The following is a 24835-nucleotide window of genomic DNA, read 5'->3' on the forward strand; positions in this document are numbered from 1 at the left end:
TTTTATCGATTTCGTAAGTTAACACAAAGTAGATTTTAGGTAAAGGAAAAAAATAAAGAAACTTAGGCAAAAAGCAATTTCGATATTACGGGAAAAAAACACTGAAAAAATATGAAATGAAACATTTTGCAAATGAAAAAAAAAATCTTAAAAGAATGAGAGATAAACCAAAAATAAAAAATTGTCGGAAATTACAGAATGATTCTTTTTTCGGGGAATAATTACAAAAAAAAAATTAAATGAAAAAAATGACTGCAAAATTGAAAAATGGTGTGTTCACTAAATTTTATCAAATTGACGAAAAATTTATTAATTTTCGTGGACAAAAAGTGTAGTGTTAATTTATGTAAAAAAAAATTTGAATTATAAAAACGGAGAAGAGAATTTATGAAGAATTAACGAATAGTACCACCGCTTTATAAAAGGAATTACAAAGGGGAAATGATGGAGTGAAAATAGTTAAAGGAAAATTCTTGGAAGTAATTCGTGTCGTAAGGGAAAAATAATATGAATTAAAGAAAAAATGGAAAAGAAAATTGAATGTAGGGATTGTTTTCTATTGAAATATCCCTCTTGCACTGTTTCTCATTTGACCAAGAGTTTGTTTTTTTTTCTAATTTAAGGTTATGTTGATCATTATAACCTCAAAACTGCGGAGTAGTTTGAGATTATAGCTTGTCACTGGTATTCAAAATAATTACTGATGCGTTTGCACTGAAAAAAGATACGCAAAATTGTTCGTAAATGTTTGTGAATTCCCATTATTGGGGATTTACGAATTGCTCGTAAAAATTCGTAAAAATGTGTAGGGGGAGTTGGGGCTACTTTGAACAAATCAAGCTGGTCCTTACAATTATTTTATTTAGATCCACAACACAATTGTTTTGTTAAAAATTAACTTAAATAATCTGAAAAAGAACTGATAAATGAAAATATTCCCGGATTTTTAGGTTAGAATCAACATAACCTCAAAAAGAACTTTGTGGTCAAATGAGTAGAAACTCTGTTGTCTTTCTTCCAACAAAAAAAAATCACTTGTAAAATTAATTGCGATCTCATTGAAAAGAAGAAAGTTTTTTTTTCTTTCTAAAGAAATTAGGTATTATGTGTGTAAATAGGTAAATTAATTGAAAACAATCTAATGACTGTGTAAGGAAACAAAAAAGAAAAAGGAAAATATGCGAAAGCATGACAAAAAGTGAATAAAAATTGTGTAAAAAAAAATTAGCGCGATGTTTCGGCTAAAGAGAAACAAAATTGCTTTATTGAGTTATTTCTTTTAAAAAAAATATATATCTATTAATTTTGGAGATACTAAAAATGGAGAATTGGTGAAAATAGAGGAGATGGATAAATTGAAAAAAATATGACCAGTGTTCACTGCCAATAAAAGTGTAAAGAACAAAATGAAATATTGAAATAAGAAAAAAATGTATAGAAAAAAATGCATGAAACTCGATGGAAGGTTGCAAAATAAGGAAAAACAAAAAAAAGTGTTTTAAGCAAAATTTGTAAATATGTTCTTAAAACTAATTGGCAAACATTTTATTGGAATAATTCCCTGGAAATAAAATTATTACCATTTGACTACACTTAAACTGTATTAATACCCGTTTCAAGACGGCAAGAATATGAAAGAAAAAGAATTAAGAAAAATTGTAGATTATGCAAAAGTATCCCAAAAAATGTATAACTTGAGAAAAAAAAAATATTATCAAAAAATGGAAAGTAGAACGTTTATAGAAAAAAAAACTGTATTGTGAAAATAATTGGAATAGAGCAGCATTAGACAAGAGATTTAGGAAGTATCCGGAAAGGAAAGCACAGTTGGTGGAATAATTCCTCGAGCCGTAATGTTTTATTTTAGGTGGAGTTTTCATAAAATAAATCAAATTTTGATAGGGCTTTTTTCAAGGGGCAACTCATCTGTAAAAAAAAGGGTTCGAGTTCTGGGTTTTCCAAACAAATTTATTAGTTCTGCAGATTCTTGGAGTTCTTAAGTATTTTCCGAGGGGTGATTGATATTGAAAAACTTTGGAATGCTTTGCGAAACTCAAAAAAAAACATCATAAAACCTGAGAAACCTAAAAATTGCATCATGACACTTGAGAAACTCAAAAATTGCGAAAAAAACTCTTAAAAATAGAAATGAATTAGTGCCTGGGCAATTTCTGAAGGGTTTTTAGAATTCTCAAGTATTTCTAGCATTTCTTGTGTGTTTCTAGGTTTCCCAATCGTTCTTCACTGATTTATTCATTTATTTTCTTTTTTTTTGTGAAATGTCTCCGCTGTTTCTCGGGTTTCAAAACGTTTCCGAATCACATTGATTCTCGGTTCTTGGTTTCCTGCTAGGATGATAGACTAACGGATAGAGCATTTTAATTCATAAATGGTATATTTTTCTTAAATTCTTTATAATTTTGAAGCCTTAGATCTCACAAAATTATTGTAACACGAAATGGTATCCACATATACAGAGAATATATTTTTATTGAATTTAAAATTTTACTGGTGTTACAAATAGAAAGATTTTCAGAAAAATTCAAAAAAATGCGAATTTTACGTCTTTTTCATATGGGTTTTTTGGAACTGTTATCCTCCTGCAATCATTATAAATTTTGTGCTAATAACATAACATTAGATACTCTTTCATTTGGTAAAAGTTTTAAAATGATTGCATTTATTTTTATACCAAAACTAAAAAACCACTAAAGAAAAAATATACCACATTTTTGTAAGGAAAATGTAAAGGAATGCTCCGCCTTGGTTTCCTGAGGGTTTTCAAGTGATACCGAAGGTTACTAAATACAGTTGCAGAACGTTCTTCACAGATTTCTTTGATGCCCAAGCTCTCATTTCGGGTTTCTTAGCATGATTTTTTTTTTAAATTTGAAGCTCTCCATTCAACCTCAGAGCTCCCACAACCACAAAATTCCCCCTTTGCTGTATTGGCGCGAAAATTACTGAAGTTTTCCGCAAGTTTCTTGGGGCTCCAAGCGTTCACGCTGGTTCCTTAATTTTCCAAACGTTTCCCTCAGGTTTTCAGGGTGCCGAAGTGTTCTTTGCGGGTTTCTTGGAATCCTAAGCGTCCCCTGTAAGTTTCTTGGATTCCGAAACATTACTTCATTTGCTAGTTCTCTTCTGGTTTCTTGGATTCCCAATTGTTTCCAAGTGCAAATTTCTTTGGTAAATTCCTTGGTGTGCCTAAGCGTTTTTTGTGGGTTCCTTGGAATCTCAAACGTTACCTTTAAAGTTACTCAGATTCCTAAGCATTACAATCGTTGCGGTTTCTCTTCTGGTTTCTAGAATACCATAGCGTTTCTTACAGGTTTAGCTGCTACATAAGAGTTGTTAGTAGATTAATCAGGTTTCCAAGCGTTTCCCGCAAGTTTTTTTCAATTCAATTCAATATATTTCTCCTCAAATAAAGCTTGGTTGCGGCTGCCGCCGACTTACCACGACCGATCTCATCAGGTAAACGGCAGAAACCCTGAATCACAGATCGTTTAAGCCTAAAATTTATAAAAGTTTTTCAATTTATGTTTACAATTACAATTTAAATTGCTGATGAATGGCTGTCGGTGCGTGAGGAATGTTTCTTAGGTTCCCAAGGATTCAGGCACGTTTCTCGATATTCCAAATATTTCTCATAGATTTATTAAATCACGCACCTGAAAATTCCTCGGATTCCCAAACGTTGCTCGCGGGTTTCTCGGGGTTCCCAAGAATTTTTTGCAGATTCCTTGGGTCCCCAAATATTCCCGCGGATTCCAAAGCATTAATTCCTTTACTTATTTATTTATTTCTCTTTCCAACTGCACGTTATCCCATCTCCAACGTTTTCGAATCAAACTGGGCTCGAGTTCCCCGCAATGACATACCCCTTGGATTTTATTTGACAAGTTCAATAAAAATTTGTCATTTGAAATAAACTTAACGCTTTTTGGTAATAATATCTCTGAGTACCTTGAATTTATTTAGTTGTTAATTTTTCCATGTGATCAACTTCTCAATTTTTAGTTTTAATTTTTAGTAAATTTAAGGAAATACTCTTAGTTATTTTTTTTTGTCTGTCGCGTGAAATCTTATGAATTTACATAGTTAAGAGGGTGAGGTAAATTCCTTCCATCAACTGTACTTTCTCAAACGGATTGTAATTGATGTTGAAGCAAAGAGAGAAGCATCTCCAAAAATATAAATTATTTTAAAAATTAATTTTGAAGCGAACACTACAGGTTAATTTTAAGTGATAAAGGACAGGTTTAGCGAAGAAACTTCACGAAAACTTGAGCGAAAAGGAGTCCGTAAAGAAGGAAAGCTTTCAAAGACAGCAACAATGAACCAATAAACCACTCAAAAACTGCAATAAATCTCTTTCTGCTTATTAGAATATTAAGATATTAAAAAAAGAAAAGAAAGAAAATTAAATAAAGTCGTGCAAATTCTAATTCACTGCCACAATTCATAAAAGATTTAAAAAAAAATAGTCAAAGGTTGAAACTGAACAGAAAATAAAAAAAATGTAGAGAAAATTAAAAAGGAAGAGAGGATAAAGGATGGAAAGAATATGAAAATGTGGAAGCTTCTATGTGCCTTTTCCTTCGATGATTTTTCTGGATAACAAAAAAAAACGAGAGTAAAAGCCGCAGTTCTTTATACAAATTAATTTTTGATACTCACCAAAAAAAAATAAACAAACAAACCAGTAATAAAAGCAAAAGCATGAAGAGACATAAAAACTAATTTAAACAAGAAAAAAAACTCAGTAAAAAGTTAAAAAAAAACACAACATAAGGATGGATTTTAGGAGAGAATTAAGAAATGCAAAATGACTCTGGGAAAACAAACATATTTTTGTGAGAGATAAATGTTTAAGTGGAAAAACTAAGAAAAAAAATTGCTTCGCATATTTTGTAATAATTCATAAAGGAGAAAAAAAGCATAAAATGAATCACAAAAGCAAGAATAAAAATACATGACAGTGTGAAATGAAATAGAAATAGTAATTATATTGGGGCCGTTTATTGGCTTTGCAATCTGTAACCGAATCTATCGTGAAAAGAAGTAACACAAGATTTACCAATTTTATTCTGTATAAAGATAAATATTTAAAAAAAAAGTAATTTCGCGTTTAGTGTAGAACTATTTGGAACAATTAAACTGATAAATTACACAATTAAGCATTAATTAATCGAAATATATACTTATATACAATTAAATGAAAATGTTTTTTCATTTTTTTTTGGTTCTCGCAAATTTTCATGGTTTTTCCCATTTTTACCTGTTGATTTTCCCTCCTTTTATCGAATATCATTTGTCTTGGCGCCGATATTTCAACTTCAGCGCCTCTAGCGTAATTTTTGTGAATTACCTTAATGGCGGACGGAATTGCGAATCATTTTCGAATTGCGCTTTCGAATTTCATTCTTCTTCCACCATGTTTTTTTTTCACCCAAACAGAGTTCACAGAGAGTACGCAAATTTTGTTTCTCATTTGTGCGGTATTTTTCGTGAAAATTTCAGGATTTTCATTATGAAAATAGTGTGTGGGAATCCATAAGAGTTTCATTATAGTGAATATACTGTAAATTAATGTGTGACAAGAGTGGGAAAAGGATGAGAAACTTGCCCTTATCAATGAGTGAGGTTAGGTGAAGTGCGGTTTCTGTGAAAGGACAGCAATGGGGTTCGTATGGTGTCCTTCACATAAAAATATCAAATCTTGCAGTAAAAAAAAACAGGTTAATTGGAAAAAGTGAAAAAGTATTCTACTGAACTGCCGGAGGTGTCCTAGTGGACAGTAGGATCTATAAAAAGGATTATTTACTAAAAAGAAAATGGAAGGAAACGGTAGGATAGTAAATAATACCATAAGTGCAGTGATTTATCCGGTGGGAACTTATTTGGTGCTCTCGGAGAAAATGTAGTGCTTCTATCCTATCCGGGCATGAGAATAACAGCATGGCAGAAAGGATATCCAGGTAAGTTCTTTAAGTTTATTAAATTTATTTTAACAAATCCAAGAAGGTTCTAATTCAGCAGGCCAAAAACCGTTCTTTTTCTTATACTTAAGACACCCAAACCCAAAATTAAAGTCATTTTATGAATCTGAAAAGCATTTTACAATCAACACTAAAAATAAATATTAAAAAACTAATTGTAAGTGCTGCAAATTACAGATAGCAAGCTTTGATAAAGCTTACTTCCTAGCTTTGAAAAATGCTCAATCTCATGAGATGGGAAGTCCCTTATTAAATCTTTGTGTCCATTACGGGTTACTAATGGTTTAAATGGGTTCTTGAAACTAGAATATTAATACAGAGTAAATTGGTAAAGAATTGTGCATATTTGAATGTTTTGGGTCAATGTTCGCCAGAGAAAAAAAGTTGTCACCCTCAGGAAGATCCTTTTTTGTGTTTTCCACAGATTTCGATCTTCAGTGATTGCTTAAATGCGTTTGTTTTCTCAAGGATCCTTCGAATTTTGTCGGCCAGGAAGATCATAATTAGCATGACCATTAGTGTGTTTCAACAATGAAAAATTTTTTTGACACTATTCTCAGGGCGCTGTATTTGATGGGACAAGAAAGTTTTTCTTCTACGACCATATGATCAGACGCCGTTTAGAGGTGGCTGAACGACCCTGTCTGTAGAACATTTTTCTGATTTTACCGGATTTTACACTACAGAGAGGGTCGTTCAGCTACCTGTAAACGGCGTCTGATCATATTATGGTCGTCGAAGAAAAAACTTGTCTCATCAAATACAACACCCTGAGAATAGTGCCAAATTTTTTTTTCCTTGTTGAAACACCCTAATGACCATCCAGTAGAGTGACATCCTCCTAGTTTTGTTCGTCCTAACCAACAATATGCGACCAATCCCTATGAAAAAAGCGAAAACTCAAAATAATCTACTACTTTTGAAGGTCTATATCAGGACCGAAAGCTTTGGGCAAAATAAAAAGAAGTTTTTTCATCTTTGGAAGGCAATTGTTTTGCTGGAGTAACCGAAGATACTCCTACCAATTTTATCTTGAAGGAATTTAAACTAATGAAACTTAAAAACATATTGGCTACTAAATAATAGCACTCATTAGACGTTATAGAACAAAATGTTTATTGATGTCTGAACTTTAAGACAGAACAACGAAGATAGGAAGCAGATTTTTTACCAGGTCTCAACAAAAATGTTTAAGAAGGTAAAACGGGGTAATTTGGAATCATGTTTAATTCGGAATGTTGAGATTTCCTAAAAAGTTTAGATGGCAAAAGGAAAAAAAAAACCACGAAGAAGCAGTCTTGAATGTCTCGAATGTAAAGTCTTGCACTTCTTCGTGCTTTTCGTTTTCTCTCTGACAATGTGAAACACTGAGAAAATCACAAAATTCCAAAATAGAAATGATTCCGAATTACCCCATCTTATTCTATGAAAAATAAATAGCAATTATTCTATAACGACCAATCAATCAGCGGTACGTTACCGGTCGATTAGTCTAGGTGAAAATGAGGCATCTTTTGACTAGGGCTTTTTCTTCTATTTTTCAATGAAACTGTACTTTTAATTTAGATTTAAAGAGGGGCAGTTCCTAAACAAACAGTTAAGACTGCAGACCACTCTTTTCCGCCCATTATGCATCATGTCCTTAAGCTCCTTAAGAAATTGCCTATTAACAGCAGGGTGTGTCAAGCCAACCGTTTCGGTTGGCTTGACCTTGAGCCTTTTTCAGACTTGATATGTACAAAATTTCACTTGAAAATGAAAAAAATTGGATGAGAAATGCATAAAAGTGTGTGAAAATCTTTAAAGTCGATTATCTCGGAAACTATGAGAGATAGAGGCCTCAAACTTTACATCCATTTAGAGCCACTTTCAGGCTTGATATGTGCAAAATTTCATCTGAAAATGAAAAAAATTGGATGAGAAATGCATAAAAGTGTGTGAAAATCTTTAAAGTCGATTATCTCGGAAACTATAAGAGATAGAGGCCTCAAACTTTACATCCATTTAGAGCCTTTTTCAGACTTGATATGTGCAAAATTTCATCTGAAAATGAAAAAAATTGGATGAGAAATGCATAAAAGTGTGTGAAAATCTTTAAAGTCGATTATCTCGGAAACTATAAGAGATAGAGGCCTAAAACTTTACATCCATTTAGAGCCTTTTTCAGACTTGATATGTGCAAAATTTCACTTTAAAATGAAAAAAATTGGATGAGAAATGCATAAAAGTATCTGAAAATCTTTAAAGTCGATTATCTCGGAAACTTAGTATACTTTACCTTGCGGCTTTCGTCTCAAATTACACAAATCACACAAGTGAGCCATGAACAGTCTGGAATCTGGACACATGACATTTAGTTGTCGCAGAGTTCCACATTTTGCCTCTGGTCTTTCTATACTTCCTATTTTTTATATACCATATAGGAAGAGTTTAAGAACTTTAAACACAAGAAAAAATCCTTTTTTTAAATTTTATTTGTATATCCATATAAAAGTTTACAAAAGAAAAGAGTATAAAAAGATAATGGAAAACCAGTAAAAGGCAATTTCCATGAGATTTTTCTGTAAGGCACGTAAGAGATTGAAAAATAGAGAGTTAGTAATAAATTATACCATAAAATACATAACTGGGATGGATTATTTTTATGTAGAATGTTTGAGTATTTCTTTCTATAAAGAGATTTACTACAATTTTAAATTTTCACAACCGAGATTGCGATATTTCGAATCGTTGTCGTCGATCAGTAGGGATTAACAGCTGCGAGACCAACGCGACCACTGCCACGGGGCAGGGGGTCTCGTGGTTCAGCATAGCTTTTCCGATATCCCTTGACTATATTTCCCAAACTCTTGCTGGGCGTCATACGAGGGGGTTCGTGATCGTCATAGGGAAGATCACGATATGTGGACACAGATGGGGATGAAATGCCTTGGAGCGAGAGATCCTCATCAGAACTCCAATCTTCTCTGGAAGTTATTGGATGAGATCTCTGACGCCGTAGGGAATTACTCGATGGAGGATCAATCGATCCTCTTCTGTGTACTATTGCATCACGAGATCGTCTCAGGGGTTTGTGAGCTCCACGTTCCATCGCTTGGAATTTCTCTTTTGCACTGTAAAAGCGCTCTTTTGGAGACACCTTCAATTCTTCAATTACGTGCTCTCGTCGACGTGGCTTAAACTCTTCTTCAGCATTTTGATACTTTCTGGCACCTTCACGATAACGTTCTTGCGATGAGTAGCGTTTTTTGTTCTGCCAAGCTTCCTCTTTGTCAAGCATCTCACGATGGTACTTAGCATCTTCGAATTTGTATTGAATTAGTGAAGATTTAAGCATCTTTTGGACTGATTCCCAATAGGGTTGACTCTCTGGCTCATTGTAGGGATTTGCATCGATTCCTCCTTCAACAGGAAATTCTCCATATTTGGATATTTCTGCTGATTTTTCCCTACTTCCACAACTTGATTTTTCTGATAGTGGCATTTTGTGACGTGGCTTCTCATCATGATATTTTCCCTTTTCCATCTTCTCAACCACATCTTCAATCTGATCAGGATACATCCGTTCACGATAACGATTCTGTCGATACTTTTCCACCATGTACTTTTGCTTGTCTGTAAGATTCTCTCCCCTTGAAGATTTCTCTCTAAAATCAATTTCTTTCATCTCTGCAAGAGAATGCTTTTTCATTAGACTCTCAATTTCGTCTTCATCATCATCAAAGGATTGGAATCTTCTTGGTTCTTCGGCATATCGTCTACCTTCCTCAAATAACTCTCGAAATCTTGTTGCTTCGTTGTACGGAGGACGATTTTTCATCAAAATAGGTTTGATTTCCTCTTCTTCGCGTGATTGTGAAGAATCTTTCCTTTGTCGATCTTCAGCCGGTACTTTTGAACGGATTCTTCGATGTCTGACAAGTTCTCTATGATCATCTATAAATTTCTCGTTTCGTAGGGGCACGTGGGGATACAAATACGTGGCTGTAGGTCTCTGATTTGGCAATCTAGTAGGTGTCAAGTCAACTGGGGCAGGTCTCCGTGGAGCTTGCATTACAATAACAGATTCTTGATGATCATTGGTCCAGTCATCATCTGTACAGAAGAAAATAGATTGTTTTGATGTAAAAAGGCTTTACTTCTACTTAATTATTTAGTGTGTGCGATTTAACGAAAAATTCAATGGAGATAATGTACTTGGAATGAAATTATAGGCGATGATGTGTTGCTCAGAGCAAGAGTGGGCTATTTTAACTGTAAAATGTATAACCCATACACCGCTTTTGTTCTAAGCGTTTCGATTTTGTAAAATTACTTAAAATACTGCGCACTGCGACGAAAATATTATGGCTGGCATGAGATAATTTGTTTCATATTAATTCGCTTTATTATTAAATCTATGTAGTATATGAACGAAAAAATCTAATTGACAAATTGACAATCGATTTTTTGATCTTTCGAAATGAAAAAAAAATGGTTTTTCAAGCCATTTTTCAAAAAAAAAAGACAAAAAAGGAATGTCTGTTCTATACCAGCTTTCAAATTTTCTTTTTTACATAACATGCCTCTATGGCATGGATTGGTCTAAAATTTCAGTATGTTATAGCTGGGCTTAAGGACCCTAGCCAGAAAGGGTCAAAAATTCAATTTTCAAATGCCCATACTTCCGGTTCTAATTATCTGAATTTAAGAAATTTTGGTGTTTTGGAAAGCTCTCGTGGAGCGATGGCAGCCAAAATCCCGAACGCCAAAATCCCGAACGCCAAAATCCCGAAAGCCAAAATCCCTAATGTTCAAAATCCTAAAAGGGATGAAATTATATAGAGGAAAATGTTTAGAATAATTTCCCAAGACACAGAAGATTTCCCTTTGCCTCCAGCAAGCTCGGGTGCAATCTCGGTAGTAGCTATGATACTTTTAAGAATTCGGGATTTAGCCTTTCGGGATTTTGGCCCATTCGGGATTTTGGCTTTCGGGATTTTGGTGTTCGGAATTTTGGCTTTCGGGATTTTGGCCCATTCGGGATTTTGGCTTTCGGGATTTTGGCGTTCGGGATTTAGGCTTTCGGGATTTTGGCTTTCGGGGTTTTGGCTTTCGGGATTTTGACTTTCGGGATTTTGGCGTTCGGGATTTTGGCTTTCTGGATTTTGGCCCATTCGGGATTTTGGCTTTCGAGATTTTGGCGTTCGGGATTTAGGCTTTCGGGATTTTGGCTTTCGGGATTTTGGCTTTCGGGATTTTGGCTTTCGGGATTTTGGCTTTCGGGATTTTGGCTTTCGGGATTTTGACCGGGACCCCTCGTGGAGTACTACAACCCTTATGACACCTCAGTTTCTTTCGATTTAATCGAAGGTCCAATTAATTGCAAATATTTTTTAATGAAAATTTGATGTGACATATTTTGAAAACTAGACTATTGTTTTTCTTTAAATTTTAATATGTTTTTGATGAAGGTGAGACCTTTCCATCCAAGCATTATCATTCAATTTACATTAAGTATAACTCAGGAAATTTACTTTGTCTGCCATTCCATGCTCTGGCTTGCCTTCTCAAATTCCTGTCCGCCTTTTAAAATAAGTTGTTTTCTCATTTATATATACGTAAATTTTTCTATTATTAAATTAAAAGTTTTAATTACAACAATTTGGATTCTGTTAAAATTGTAATATTTCTAAAAGCTATCTCTTGATATGAAAGTTCCTAAGTATCCGCCTTTCCAAATTTGACCTCATATCATCTAAGTTTATTATAATAGATTTTTATGAACTTTACTTAGGGTAAGTGTGCCAAATTTCAGCATAGTTGCATGCAAGCGTCAAGTCTCAAGTTTGAAATGTAATATTTTAAATACAAATTGATTTTTTTTATTCTTTCTTCTGAAAGAGTGTTGCTTGGAACCTTGTAAAGAGTTTATCGTCTTTATTTACTCTAAAATCATTCTTAATACATTTTATAATGAATAAAAATGTAGACATAGCTTTGGTGCCCTATTTCGGCCACCTTCATTCTCATAGTTCCTTGCCCTTCGGAAATTCTTCCAATATCTTTTTCACGTCATCTCGTTTGTCAAAGATACATTTTTTGTTATTCTTTTGCATTGTATAATCTCTAGAGTATGTAAAAACTAAAAGTTTATGGAAAGTCGAGGAACAAAAAAGTTGGCCGAAATTGCAAGCTGGCCGGAATTTGGCACACTTACCTTACCAATATTCTAAAAATATTTAATATAGACAAACTTAAACCTATATAAGTTTATGGTAGATGAGATTCTTTATAGGCAACTTGGGAATGATAAAGAATCACGTTTAACCAATTTTTATTTATTTAAGTCGTCGAGATTTAGTTTATTTTACGCGATTCTTTGACCGAAAAATTCAATTAACAAATATTTGAAGTCAACAAATTTTAAACTTTAATTTTGTCATATTTTGCCGCTGGTTCCCCTATTACAATTCGTGATCCAAGGTGTCAATTGTGTTTATTGAATTCAAGAAGTGCTAAATTGTTGCAAGAAATCACGTAATGTTTTATCAGTAAATACTTTTATTGGTTTTTTTTACTATTGCCACGCAATTGTAGAAATTAATAATTAATTTATTTTCTTATAATGTACATTAAATTTGATTTATAATTACATTTCTCACGCTTCTGCTTTTCATGAAAAGTTAATTCTTTGAATAATTGTATAAATTATTTGATAATGTGGTGAATTTTGTTCAAGTTTTTTTTTGTGCGAGAGAAAATTCTTTGATATTGAAGGTTGATTTACTTATTTCTTATTTTCTACGTAATTTTACTTTTTTGAAATTGGAGAGAAAAATCTTTTCCGGAATTCCAATTTATTGGCTGGCTAGACAATGACTTCATAGACATGAGATGCCGCGTAATGTGAACTTTGCGCATCTTCTTCTTATCTTGTGAATGATGAAGAAATCGCTGCGATTGGGAGTGCAACATTGCTCTCTCTCTGAATGACAAGACGAACGAGTAATTTTTTGTGTGTCACTATGTCACGGAGTATTGCTAAAGAGTATGCACTTTCCTTGCATTTTACTCATCCGGATGCCAATGATTGGGCTCACGATTGAAACGAACAAGCCCACGAACGAGTTTATGAATGAAATGATTCTGCCCCAGAGGCATTTGGGGGAAGTGGATAATTAATTAGAAAATCTCACTTACCGCTGGATGAATGTTCATCCTGACGCTCAAGACTAGCTGCCAGATCTGATCTGATGCCAGAAGATCCATGCGAGGAGATACCCTGCTTCCCTGGTCCACCTACAATTAATTGATTCTGGCATCGACGAAGCTCAGTAGCTGCCAGGTTTCCCTTTGATCGATGTACAGTATCGTAGTCACGGGGCGGAAGTAACAATGGAGGTGCATTCCCATTCAATTTGGCACGCAATTCTGCTGCTAAGGAATCAAAAAGTGTAGCCCTTGGAACTCCTCCTGGCACAGGAGAGATGGGGCTGGTGAGTGAGTGCTCATGACTGCATTCGGATTCACGGGTGCTGGTGTCATCACTGCCCAGTGAAGACTCAAAACGTCGTGGAGGAGATGTAGAACGTTCTAGTTCAGCACGACGTCCAGTTGGCAATTTAAACCTTTTCTTGGGCATCTTGTAGGAGTCACATGTGTCACCTGTTGGTGACCCAACCTGCAAAGATTTGACATATAGGTCACGACCTCAATGAATGGAATTTTTAATTTCTCTCATGATGGCAAATCTTTTCTGTCAAGGTTTTCATTCTTGCTCCATAGGAGAAAAAAATTCTCAACACACTATGTGTAATATTTATACTGGCATGAAGAAGAATAGGGTCTTGTAGAAAACAACGGATTATTATTACCCAACTCTACACAGGTGCAATTTTCTCACGTTCCCCAAATGACTAAAACTCTAAGTTCAGGCCATGCACTGTATCTCTGATAACTGTAGCTGTGACACTCCAGCACTTTCTTATTTCAGGCAAATCCCTAGCCCTCCACAAAAAACGAATAAATGACTTGAGTTGAAAAATACCTGGCTGTTGAAGAAGGTGTGGAAGCAACAAGTTGACCAATCCCCCTCGTTTAGGATGATCTCAGCCTCATTTTTATGAAAAACGCTTTACTATTTTTATCATTCGTGACAATATTCACTGGTCAATAACTCACACTTTTATTTATCACAATTTTATCAATATTTCGTTGTCATCGAAAGGATTTCCCATAAAAAAACGAAAGATATTCAGAGATAACTGCACTTTACTATTTCCGATGGAGACGTGAGTGACCCGATAATGCGACTACAGCACCGTCTTGTGGGTTTCTTTAAGTTCAATAAATACCAACATAACGGCAAGATATTGCGCGTATTTCAAACTATACACTGTAAAAAAATTACAAGAAAATTCATTCATCAATCATTCATTTACAACCACTTATCCCTATCCGGCTCGCAGGCTTAGGATAGTCAGGTTAGAAATCTACGCCAGTCGATTCAGGAAGATGTTCAGTAGGGAAATTCTGTAACAGTATGACAATGTCATATGACAAATTTAAGTTTCTTTATGTGGTAAATTCGGAAAATCTCGTAAATTTGACTCATAACAGCTGCTAAAAGCTAATATAGAGCTCTTCATATCTTCATTTCGATGCTCACTGGGCTTTAATGTTGTACCGCTCCTAGATTTTACCCTTTTTACCCTTTAAAACTGGTTAGTTAAAATGAAAGATGGGGATTGAATATCTTACAGTTAGCCTTCGAAGGAATATTGAGGAAACTACTCTTTATTTTATATATACCTCCCTTACTATTCATTGAAATATATCAGCCTCATACAAACATTTTTTGTACAAATTATACACAATAAAAAATTTCATTTGGTGGCTAATCTAACCCGGTCTCCCCTATCTGTAATTTTTTGACTTTCTTCAAACATCAACTTGAATTACCTCAAGAACTAAGGTAGCGTTACAGAAATTTTATTTTATTTTTTTTTAAATTCATCTATACTTACAGTGCTATCACACTAGGATTTTCACAATTTAATTTTAAATTCAATTGAGCCAATTGAGCATTATAAGATTTCCAGAATTTATTTGAAAATTCTCACAGCCAGGACACATTTTGCAGGAAATTTGCTCAATTTCAAATAGTGCCACGAGATTTTTGATTGTGAATGACTCCGGAAAATGTGTAATAGTGTACTTAAAATGTCTCATAAATTACTTATCTGTTATGCAAAAGGATTCACAAAGCCAGAAGAAAGGGTTGTAGACAAGGGGGCTCATGAAGAGACTCTCATACAGTCTTGTTGAAAATCTGTATGAATATGAAATCATACAAACTGGAGATTTCTGGGCACAATAATTTCCTATGAATGGTTTTGGAGGAACTTAGCACATTACTCCAGATACTGAAGCTTCATTTCCGTACAAGTTTATCACTAAATCACTGTACTTATCTTATTTTTTGGCCACAAATAGTAATTAAATACGAGTAAATAAATTTAATAAGAACAATTTGGTTCAAAAGGATTCTTGTTTAACTGCAATAAAATTGAAATGAATGAGCAATTTTAACATTTTAATTTGCTGAATTCAAATTTAATTTAGCAACCACAATTATGCTATTTTCGCATGTTTAAACATGTTTTGGTGGGTCAAGTATTAGTTTATATCAATAAATAAGCGAAAATCTATCGATTCAAATGATTTTTAATGCAAAATAACGCATAGGAACCATTCATCTGAAAATTAAATCGAATTTACAAATTGAAAAAATCCTAGTGTGATAGCACGGTTAAAGAGCTCTAAAAAATTTTCGAAAAAGCATAGTGGGATTTTTGATAAATTAGAAAAAACCTATGTTAAAAATGAAATTTTAATCTTTCTTAATTTCATTCAAAATGCAATCATTCAAACGTCAAATCAAAATGGGGACGACGCCATCTTGTAGATCTCAAGCATTTTATCTTTAGATCCTATATAAGGTAAAGTGCCCTCATCAATCAAAGGTATAAATTACAACTTTTGACATAAATTATCATTGCATAAATCAGATATCTTTCACTCCTAGATACCTCATTATTTAATTTACCTATTAATCTTTTTACCTTATTATTTAGATCACATCTCATGGCTTATCACTGGTTTAGGCATCTTTTTGCATAAGAAATTAACATTAATATTTCGTCAGATTCCAATGGAAATGTAATCCTTTTATTTATTATTCACACATTCCACGATTAAGAATATGACATTAAAATAATAATAATAATTGTAGATACTAAAAAATAAAGAATTTATACTCGCCTCGTCTGTTATATCACCATGAAGTTCTGTATTAAATGTAATTTCTGATCACCAGCTTTTAAAATGCGATATATTGGAAATAACAACTTTCTTCTTATTTTTTTTTCTATTCTTCAACTGATAACATTTTATACAAAGTATAATGATTGAAAATTTTATTCGTGCTTTACAAAACTATTTCATGACCTTAAAATAATTCTTCACCTTCTTCACACCTTTCGTCTTAACGTTAATTTGGTAGAAAATTTAAGAAATAGATTGGGGCTTCCTATCACAAAAGTATAAATTTATTTTTCACTTGTGTACCCAAAAGTGCTGGCAACTGAAAGAAATAATCCAAAATTGAATTAGAGTAATTTCTATATGATTCAATTATATGATAGTTAAACTAACCTTCATATTCTTTACGATGGAATTGAAAGAGATCTGCTAAGAGAGTTCCATCCACTTCAGGAGCCATAAGGGTTCCTCCATAAGCTTCACGAAGACAATCTTTGCCCATGTACGAGGTGAGGGTCTTAAAATCCTTGTTGAGAAAATGAATCTAATAATGAGAAAATGAGATATCTGTCAATAATGCACGTTTCGCAGTTCAATTAATCGCTTTTAATAGAGATAATTGTCATTGAAATAAGTTTCTCTTATTGAAATTGAGAATGTTGTGGATGAAATGTTCAATAAGGTGCATGCTGAGTATTTTAGTTATCATTTTATGTGAATCTTAAGTGGACAGGTAGCCTTCGCAACAAATGGACTCAACATTATCAATATAGCACTAGAGGTATGCGTTTATATATAAACTATATAATTAATTATACATATAAAATACAGAATTAAAAGTTGTAAAAATCATATAAAAATGCATTGGTTATATAGGAAAATTGGAAACTTACTCTTTTGCGTAGTTTTTCATTGAGGAATGGTTTGAAAATGGCAAATAACATGTTAAAGATGTAGGAATTGTTGACAACGTGCACTTCTTTGAGACGAATAGCAATGCACTCCTGTACCCAGTGGATCAGCATGGCCGCAAAAGATGGACTGAACTGTGTCAGGTGCGACAGTGACAATCCTTCCATGTTGAGAATCACAACGACACCATTCACCTGCAATCATGACAAAAATTGTGATTAGAATTCAAATTGAATCAACTGAAGGAGGTTTTAAGGGCACCTGAGTTTTAGGTTCAGCCATTGCGGCCTCCAGGCAAATTTCCACGGTTCTAAAAAGTTCATCCAGGGTGCATTCATTGAGCTTCCACTCTGAAAAGACAGAAACAATTTTGTAGATGGTTTAACTCTTTCATCTCTTTTGGGACTCTGTGTACCCAAAGCAGCATATGAATATTCTATGAAAAACAATGTTTTTTAATTATTCAGAACTGATATAAATCCGATTCTTGGATGATTACAAACTATAAGGATGTCCAAATGTGTGATATTTTTTGTAGGACCTCAATTAATTCCTGAGCTTAGATATTTTTGATTAAAAATTGTGAAATTGGCTTGAAGCATATGTTGCGGTCCAGAAAGAGTTAAGTGTGCCAAATTTCGGCATAGTTGCATGCAAGCGACAAAGTCTCAAGTTTGGAATGTAATATTTTTAATAAAAATTGAATATTTTTGTTACTCTTTTATAAGGAGTGTTGCTTGGAACCTTACAGACAGTTTATCATCTTTATTTTCTCTAAAATCATTCTTAATACATTTTAAAATGAATAAAAATGAAGACATAGCATTGGTGGCCTATTTCGGCCACCTTCATTCTCATAGTTCCTTGCCCTTTCCAGAATTCTTTCAATGTTTTTTTCAGATCATCTTGCTCGTCGCAGCGACATTTTTTTGTTATTTTTTGCATTGTACAATCTCAAGAGTATGCAAAAATTAAAAATTCATTGAAATTTGAGGCACAAAAAATGTGGCCGAAATTGCAAGCTGGCCGGAATTTGGCACACTTACCCTAATTTTATGAAAAAATATTTTAAAAAAAAAGAAAAATGATGGCTTGAAACATAAAAATTTAATATTATGTTATTAGAGCAGGTCTTAAGCATAGGGGGAGTGTAGGCTATTGGACAAAGGGGCAGTTTTAATCTTTACATATTTTATTCCTTTGAAAGGAATGGGATAAACTCTTTATCTCAGTGGTCTCTATAGGTCCTATGTTCACAAAAATCTTTAATTCCGTATCGATTCTCTTATGAGTACTTCTATTTATTTTATAAAAATCCAGTGATAAGCCCAGATAAGTTTATGGTAGCTGAGATTCTTCACAGGCAACCTCGAAATGCGTGCAACTCGGGCTGCTTGCAACTCATAATATTTAAAAATTCGGTTGTGCATTGGATTTTGTGGATAAAAAATCGCGTCGAGAGAATCAAAAATTCTCAAGTTATCCCAATTGGTATTTTCTTCAGCATTTTTTAGGTCGAAAAACACATTTCTCTTCTAAATAGAGTAGGGCAAAGTTGTAGAGCGGTAAATTTTCTATAACACTGCTAATAAGAAATCCCTGAGGCGACAAATTTTCGTGGTTAAATTCGGGAGCAGGATAATGTTAAAGGCCGGTGAGTATCTAATGGTTATTACCAGGGGGGTGACATTACCTCTGAAAAATGCGACCGGTTTTAGTGTAATTTTTTCCCTGTTTTCGTACACATTTCACGGGATATCTCCAAAACCACGTAGGTTGCCAATTTAGGGGTTTCGGTTGCCTCTTCGTTATTAAATTGGCTTTTATTTTGTATTTGTACTTTTTGAAAATTTATTCCACGATAACAGAAAACACCGAATAAATTCCAAAGTTTTTTCGGCTCGCTAGAAACATATGGGAAACATAGGAAATGTCATGCCCCTGGTTATTACAAATAGCTCTATGAACTTTTCAATAATTGATATGAGTTACATTTTCAAATACTCGCCAAACTTACCATATAAAAAATTATAAAGATTATAAATTTGTCATATGATTTTGTCATACTGTTCTAGAATTCCCCTGCTAGGAGCTTGTGAAATATTTTACCCCAAATTCTTCTCTTCTATTACACTTTTTGAATATTTTTCAGTGAAAGTTTCATTACGGTTTCTGTTGCAATATTATTCCAGCATCAAGTAAAGTTCTTTAAAAAAGAATTATTGAAGTTGATTTTACAAGAATTAGTCGAGCGACTGGAAAAATGAGGCTTTTAGTAATCAAGATCATTAATAAATTTTCATATATGAGAAAATTGTGTCTAGGAGTATTATTATCTCGTAGATACGTATATAGTCTTGTGCATATCTGCTTAGGCGGGAATTTTGAAAGGCTAGTAGTTCATGTTCATTGTGAAATGAAAAAAAAAAAAACTTGTTTATGGTGCAATTTTCTCAGAGATCAAACTTTTGTATGCCATCTACAAACTCACAAAATGTGCAGCATATTTGAAAGTTAAAACAACTCTTCTCTCGGACATTTTAGCTGCATTTTCTCATAAGAACATTTCATCTCCTGCAGAGTTTCTGAGTATATATATAGCTGTTGTGCAATTAACTTTGAGAGAAAATAATTGTGGATTTTTCCCTATAAATTGGTATTGTTTGATCGAGAATTGATTGCTAATTTGTGGACGTGAGACTGGCGGAAGTATTAAGATTTAAATTAATTGTGCGGTCTTTCAGTTGGGAAAAAACATAGTTCAGAGTAAACAATACTCTGATCGTCTCAATAAAAAAATACGCACGTTGATCTTCACCTCAACAAAGATCACTAGAGATGATCGTTATGCAATGTGTAAGAGATCTTAACATATTCAAGGTCCTTAACGTTTGTCTCACTCAGAAAATTGCATTTTGAGTGCTATATTAACACTATATAGTCATTTTATATGGCAATTATATGAGTTTTTTTTCTCGCATCAATTTTTTATGCAAACAAGAGAAAAAAATTACAAACTTACTCTTTATCTCCAGAATAAGTATTCTGCAGCCATTCTTAGTACGCAATGGACTTAAATAGATAACTTCCTTCTCCAAAACATGTCTCACGGTTCGTGGGACGAGATCTTCAGCGTATTTCTTGTACTTGATTTTGAATCTGTAGTATTTCTTTATCTGAAAAGGAAATTTTAAATTTGCAATAATTAAGGAATGAAGTTATTTTTTGATAAAAATTAATAAATTCTTACTCTTTCTAAAGCGCTCTCTGGATAAAATTTGCATGGTCTCAAAAATTTCACGAGAAAATCTTCCTCAGACAGGGGAACATTTAGATCTTTCTCTTCTGCAAAGATAAAAATAAATGTAAACTATTTAATTTGTTGCAGTTTATTGAATTATTATTATTAATCACTATGAGGTGTCATTGTCTTCACGGTGTTATTTTTAGTTTTCTATTATTTATAGCAATATGACCTGGAGATGGATTTTTGAAATTGCATATGCATAGAAAGGTTATTTAAATTTTAAATTCACTTTTAGATTATCATAAAAATATAGGTTTTTACAACCCGACCAGTAAGACAAATAAAAAGTCGTATAGAGATGCTTCAAAACGCTTATTTGCATTAATTGAATTTTAATTTCACCTAAATCTTCTTTAAAAATATCAAATGGAATGTGATTTACTTTTCCTATTTGTGTCAGAAGATTTCATGCTTATATTTATATTGTTAATTCTTAAAGCAAAATAGGTCTGAACGCATTTTCTTTCAAAACCCTAAAGTGAACCTATAATAATCAATCTATTTTAAGATATTTGTGTGAAGAATAAACATGGGATCAAAAAAATTTTCACAAAATAGAGCAAATGCAAAAATGGGATGAAAAAAAAAATTACAAAATGGGATAGTGTAGTATCAATCGCAAAATGGGATAAAAATAATGGCAAAATAATGGCATCGATAGAATCTAGTCCCCGGCGAGGCCTTCAAAGTTGAAGCCAATTTCTTACTTTCACATACAAATGCGTATAGAAATTTTTCTGCACTCGTGATCGTTATGCTAAATATTTAAAAAGTGAGAAGTTTTTCCATATTATAAGATACCTTTCCGTATGGAGGGATAAATATACTAAATTTTTGTTTAAATAAATTTTTCCTTGGAGCACTGTGAGCTGAGTCCGAGATCAATTTAGGAATTGGCTTTAAATAGCTTTATATAAAAAGGCCAACTTGCCAGGCGCTTGGATAGAATGAATCGCAAAATGGAGTTAAATCAGATGAAAATAAAGTGGGATAAAATGAGATCACAAAAGGGAATAAAAGGAATCGTAAAATGGGATAGAATTATTAGCAAAATGGAAATAAACCACTTGCAAAAGAAAAGGGAAAAGATGGGATAAAATAAAATCACCAAATAGAATAAAAGGAATCGCAAAATGGGTTAGAATCGAGTATCAATCGCAAAATGGAGTTAAGTCAGTTGCAAAACGAAATGGGATAAAATGTAATCTTAAAATGGAATAAAAGGAATTCCAAAATTTGTCAGAATCAAACCGAAATTTTCCTAATAGGAAGTGGTTATCTAAAATCGTGCTTCTTTAAATACATTTCCTTTAAGTGGTCTTCAGACTAGAGGTTTAGCCCAGTTGCTGAAGGTCTCTAAATCCTGAATAGCAACCAATTTTATTGATTTTTTAGAATCTAATAGGTTTTTGTCCTTAATAATCCAGTCCTGTCCTGATTTAAATTTTCCCAAAAATTTTGATTTATAAGAAATTAGACCAGTTAAGCCATATGGCTAAGTCTTAAGTCTGAAGCCACATTTTGAGATTGAAGACATGTCATTGAATTTAATCCTACGTTTTCGTTTTAAAGCGGATTAATTTATTAAGTATTTCTTATAGAATTGACATTCAGTCCAGTAGAATTGACCAGATATAAAAATTGTCATTATTGTTAATATACTTAAGTGATCAGAGAGTCCGTGAGATATATCGAATATTAACATTTTATTTTTGCATCAGTTGACTTCCATGAACTCAAATTGTCTTGTTGAAACCGTTGAAACGTAATGCTATTGATACTCTTTGTAACCCATTCTAGTTGTGATTGCTTTATTATTTTTTGTTAACAAGTTCCTCGCTAACAAAAGACTGATTCAATGCATGAGGGCGCATATGTACATATCTGAGTTAAATGCCCATAGTTTTTTTTTAACAAATTGTGCATGAAGCATACAAAAAAATGAGCTTTTTTTTCCAAAGAGACAAAAAAGGAAAAAAATTGGTTAAATTTTACGATGCAATTCAAGGTTTTTTTTACACTAAAAATTGTCCCATCAATGTCGAAGATCACTGTACAACCTCTGGTGCAAAATAAAATTTTTTTCCTCAATGAATTCCCAAAAACCAAAACAAGATTTGCGATATATAAATATGTGTGTTATATAACATATAAAATTATAAAATAGAAATTCTGATGACCGCAAATCTTGGTTAGGCTTCTACTTATGCAATTTTGTGGTGTTAAAAAAACCTCTGAATCACTTTTTGTTAATATAATAACCACCAAGAGAAAGATTTAAATCGTACGAAATGTTCATCGCCAAGGTTTAACGCCAAAAATAATGTACATTTTGTATGGTTATTATATTAAAAAATTATTTTATTAACCCATTTGGGGAGAGGTAGAATACCCATATGAAAGATGCCCAAGAATACGTGTACAAATGCAAGTGATCAATTTAAATAGTGAAACACCTTGTTTGCCTTATGACCTTACGCGAGGTGTCTTTTCTGTTTTGATTTCATATATAAAAAACAGTTCCACGTTGAAAAATTAACAGGTACATACGCTTCTGATCAATTGAAAGTTTATTTCCTGTTTTTAAAAGTTATTAGAGTATGTTGTAGTTCTTATTGATCAACGTAGTTTGTTGTTTGTTTACATTATTTTTCACATTATTTTTTTTGCAAAAGAAACGTTTTATATAAAATTGTATGAATTCTTTGTACACGTTTCGTATTCACATATTACACGAGTTTTTCACTTTTACACATCCTACAGTTGTGTAAAAATGTTGAGAAATTTATAAAGTTTTTACACGATTATCGGTAAAAAGCTAATCAATCGTAAAATTTTTAGTTTGAAAGTATAAATATACTTTCTGAAGAGGCAAAAGGAAATTGTACGTGTATTATAAGAAGAAAATTAAGTACATTTGAACAAGAAACGTTTTGTATAAATTTATACGAAAATTTATACGTTTCACATATTCCACGATTAACAAGTTCAGGTTTTACACATCCCACAGTTGTATAATTGAACTTAAAAAATGCGTACATATTATACAATTGTGTAATGTGTAATATGATTGAAGATGATCGTATAATTTTACACAAAACGTTTCTTGTGTAAATGTGCATAATTCGACTAATATTTTACACGTTTAACTTGACACAAGTTATTTATTTATACTTTCGAACTAACAATTTCAAGCTTGATTAGCAATACACTCATTTGTGACATTCAGACCTTATTTTAATTATACGGAATTTTTATTTGGATGTCTATTTTTTAACACTGAAATTAATAATACGACTTTCATATGACTATATGTAGCAACAATTTTTCAGAGCGTATTTGAGAAATTTTGATTTCAATAGTACAATGATGACAATAATCATTTATATTAAGAATTCAAAAAGTGCCCTATTCTTCACATAAGTTTATTTAGGTGATTCGTAAATAAAATGAATCATTCACTAATTTAATTTACAATTTTTCTACAATTCTAATATCCTGGTCTTCGAACTTAGCAATACAACATTAAACTTAAACTATTCTTCTCTTAGGTCATTTTGGTCACTTTGGTAAATATTTTTTACACAACATTCTATTTACCCAAGTTTATTGAAATACGTAGAGGCTTTTGCCTATAAAAAGTTCTCTAAAGCAAAAAAAAATGTATATACACGAAGTAAATATGCGAAATTTACAATGAACATTAGAATTATTTAAAAGTCGGCAATTTTATCACAAATTATTTTTCCGAATATTTCCTTACTTTCGAGCAATTGACGCAATTGTGCAATACTCTCCGCCTTCAGATCTTCCGATTCTCGTAGCTCAATAAAAGCCTTTTCTCGAGTTTTCCCTTCAATTTCCTCCTTTTCCAAACGAATAATATATCCATCACCCAGATCAATGTAGGGGATCTTGTTATCGTCGAACTTCATGGACATTTTCCTGTCCGTTTATTCGTTGATTTTATTTTTGAGGAAGAAGAAAATGACACTTTACACTTTTAAAATTTTCAAAAAAAAAAGCACGATCGATGCACACGAATACGAGAAAATAGTTAGACAACTTGTAGTTTAATTTCAAGATTTCAATTTAGAAGCGAAAGAATATAGAAAGATATTTTTTTCTTTGCCTTTTAGAGCACAATTGCGTGCAATCTCGCGACTATCTCAACGATGAATGATTCTAAAGCGCGCACGTTTCTTCCACAAATGTTGAATTTCGATATCAACCAAAGACAGTATTCATTCAATCACCCACAAATACATACGCAATGTCTTTCTCACAGAAGTATCATGTAAATAAAAAT

At 32.8% G+C, this 24835-nt stretch overlaps 3 protein-coding genes across 3 annotated transcripts in view; 1 reads left to right on the forward strand and 2 right to left on the reverse strand.

The window, feature by feature from the left end:
• Positions 1 to 5460: 5460 nt before the first annotated feature.
• Positions 5461 to 24835, forward strand: part of LOC129806358 (pre-mRNA-splicing factor 38B-like) — an 85923-nt gene continuing 66548 nt past the window's right edge. The window contains exon 1 of the mRNA XM_055854913.1: positions 5461 to 5981. Within this exon, the coding sequence (XP_055710888.1) occupies positions 5962 to 5981 (20 nt within the window). The 5' untranslated portion in view covers positions 5461 to 5961. The remainder of the gene's footprint in view (positions 5982 to 24835) is intronic.
• On the reverse strand, positions 8455 to 14308 carry LOC129806338 (trichohyalin-like). Its single transcript, XM_055854885.1, has 3 exons — positions 14032 to 14308; positions 13185 to 13665; positions 8455 to 10097 (listed from the first exon to the last, which is right to left on the reverse strand). Exons 2-3 carry the CDS (start codon positions 13624 to 13626, stop codon positions 8743 to 8745), a joined length of 1797 nt encoding a protein of 598 aa, XP_055710860.1. The 5' UTR covers positions 13627 to 13665; positions 14032 to 14308; the 3' UTR covers positions 8455 to 8742.
• LOC129806370 (alpha-tocopherol transfer protein-like) lies at positions 16395 to 24742 on the reverse strand. Its single transcript, XM_055854924.1, has 7 exons — positions 24290 to 24742; positions 20470 to 20564; positions 20242 to 20395; positions 17481 to 17569; positions 17201 to 17413; positions 16701 to 16851; positions 16395 to 16629 (listed from the first exon to the last, which is right to left on the reverse strand). Exons 1-7 carry the CDS (start codon positions 24465 to 24467, stop codon positions 16595 to 16597), a joined length of 915 nt encoding a protein of 304 aa, XP_055710899.1. The 5' UTR covers positions 24468 to 24742; the 3' UTR covers positions 16395 to 16594.

This window comes from Phlebotomus papatasi, chromosome 3, assembly GCF_024763615.1.
Source record: "Phlebotomus papatasi isolate M1 chromosome 3, Ppap_2.1, whole genome shotgun sequence".
Classification (NCBI taxonomy): Eukaryota; Metazoa; Arthropoda; class Insecta; order Diptera; family Psychodidae; genus Phlebotomus; species Phlebotomus papatasi.

What these genes read in the sequence shown, in the direction of transcription:
- LOC129806370 (XM_055854924.1), bottom strand. Translation starts at nt 24,467, where the DNA reads ATGTCCATGAAGTTCGACGATAACAAGATCCCCTACATTGATCTGGGT. An exon ending in ATGAAAAACTACGCAAAAGA is followed by an intron (nt 16,852 to 17,200) that starts GTAAGTTTCCAA and finishes TCTCATTATTAG; the next exon opens with ATTCATTTTCTCAACAAGGA. An exon ending in CCATCGTAAAGAATATGAAG is followed by an intron (nt 16,630 to 16,700) that starts GTTAGTTTAACT and finishes TATTTCTTTCAG; the next exon opens with TTGCCAGCACTTTTGGGTAC.
- LOC129806338 (XM_055854885.1), bottom strand. Translation starts at nt 13,626, where the DNA reads ATGCCCAAGAAAAGGTTTAAATTGCCAACTGGACGTCGTGCTGAACTA. An exon ending in GGATGAACATTCATCCAGCG is followed by an intron (nt 10,098 to 13,184) that starts GTAAGTGAGATT and finishes TCTTCTGTACAG; the next exon opens with ATGATGACTGGACCAATGAT.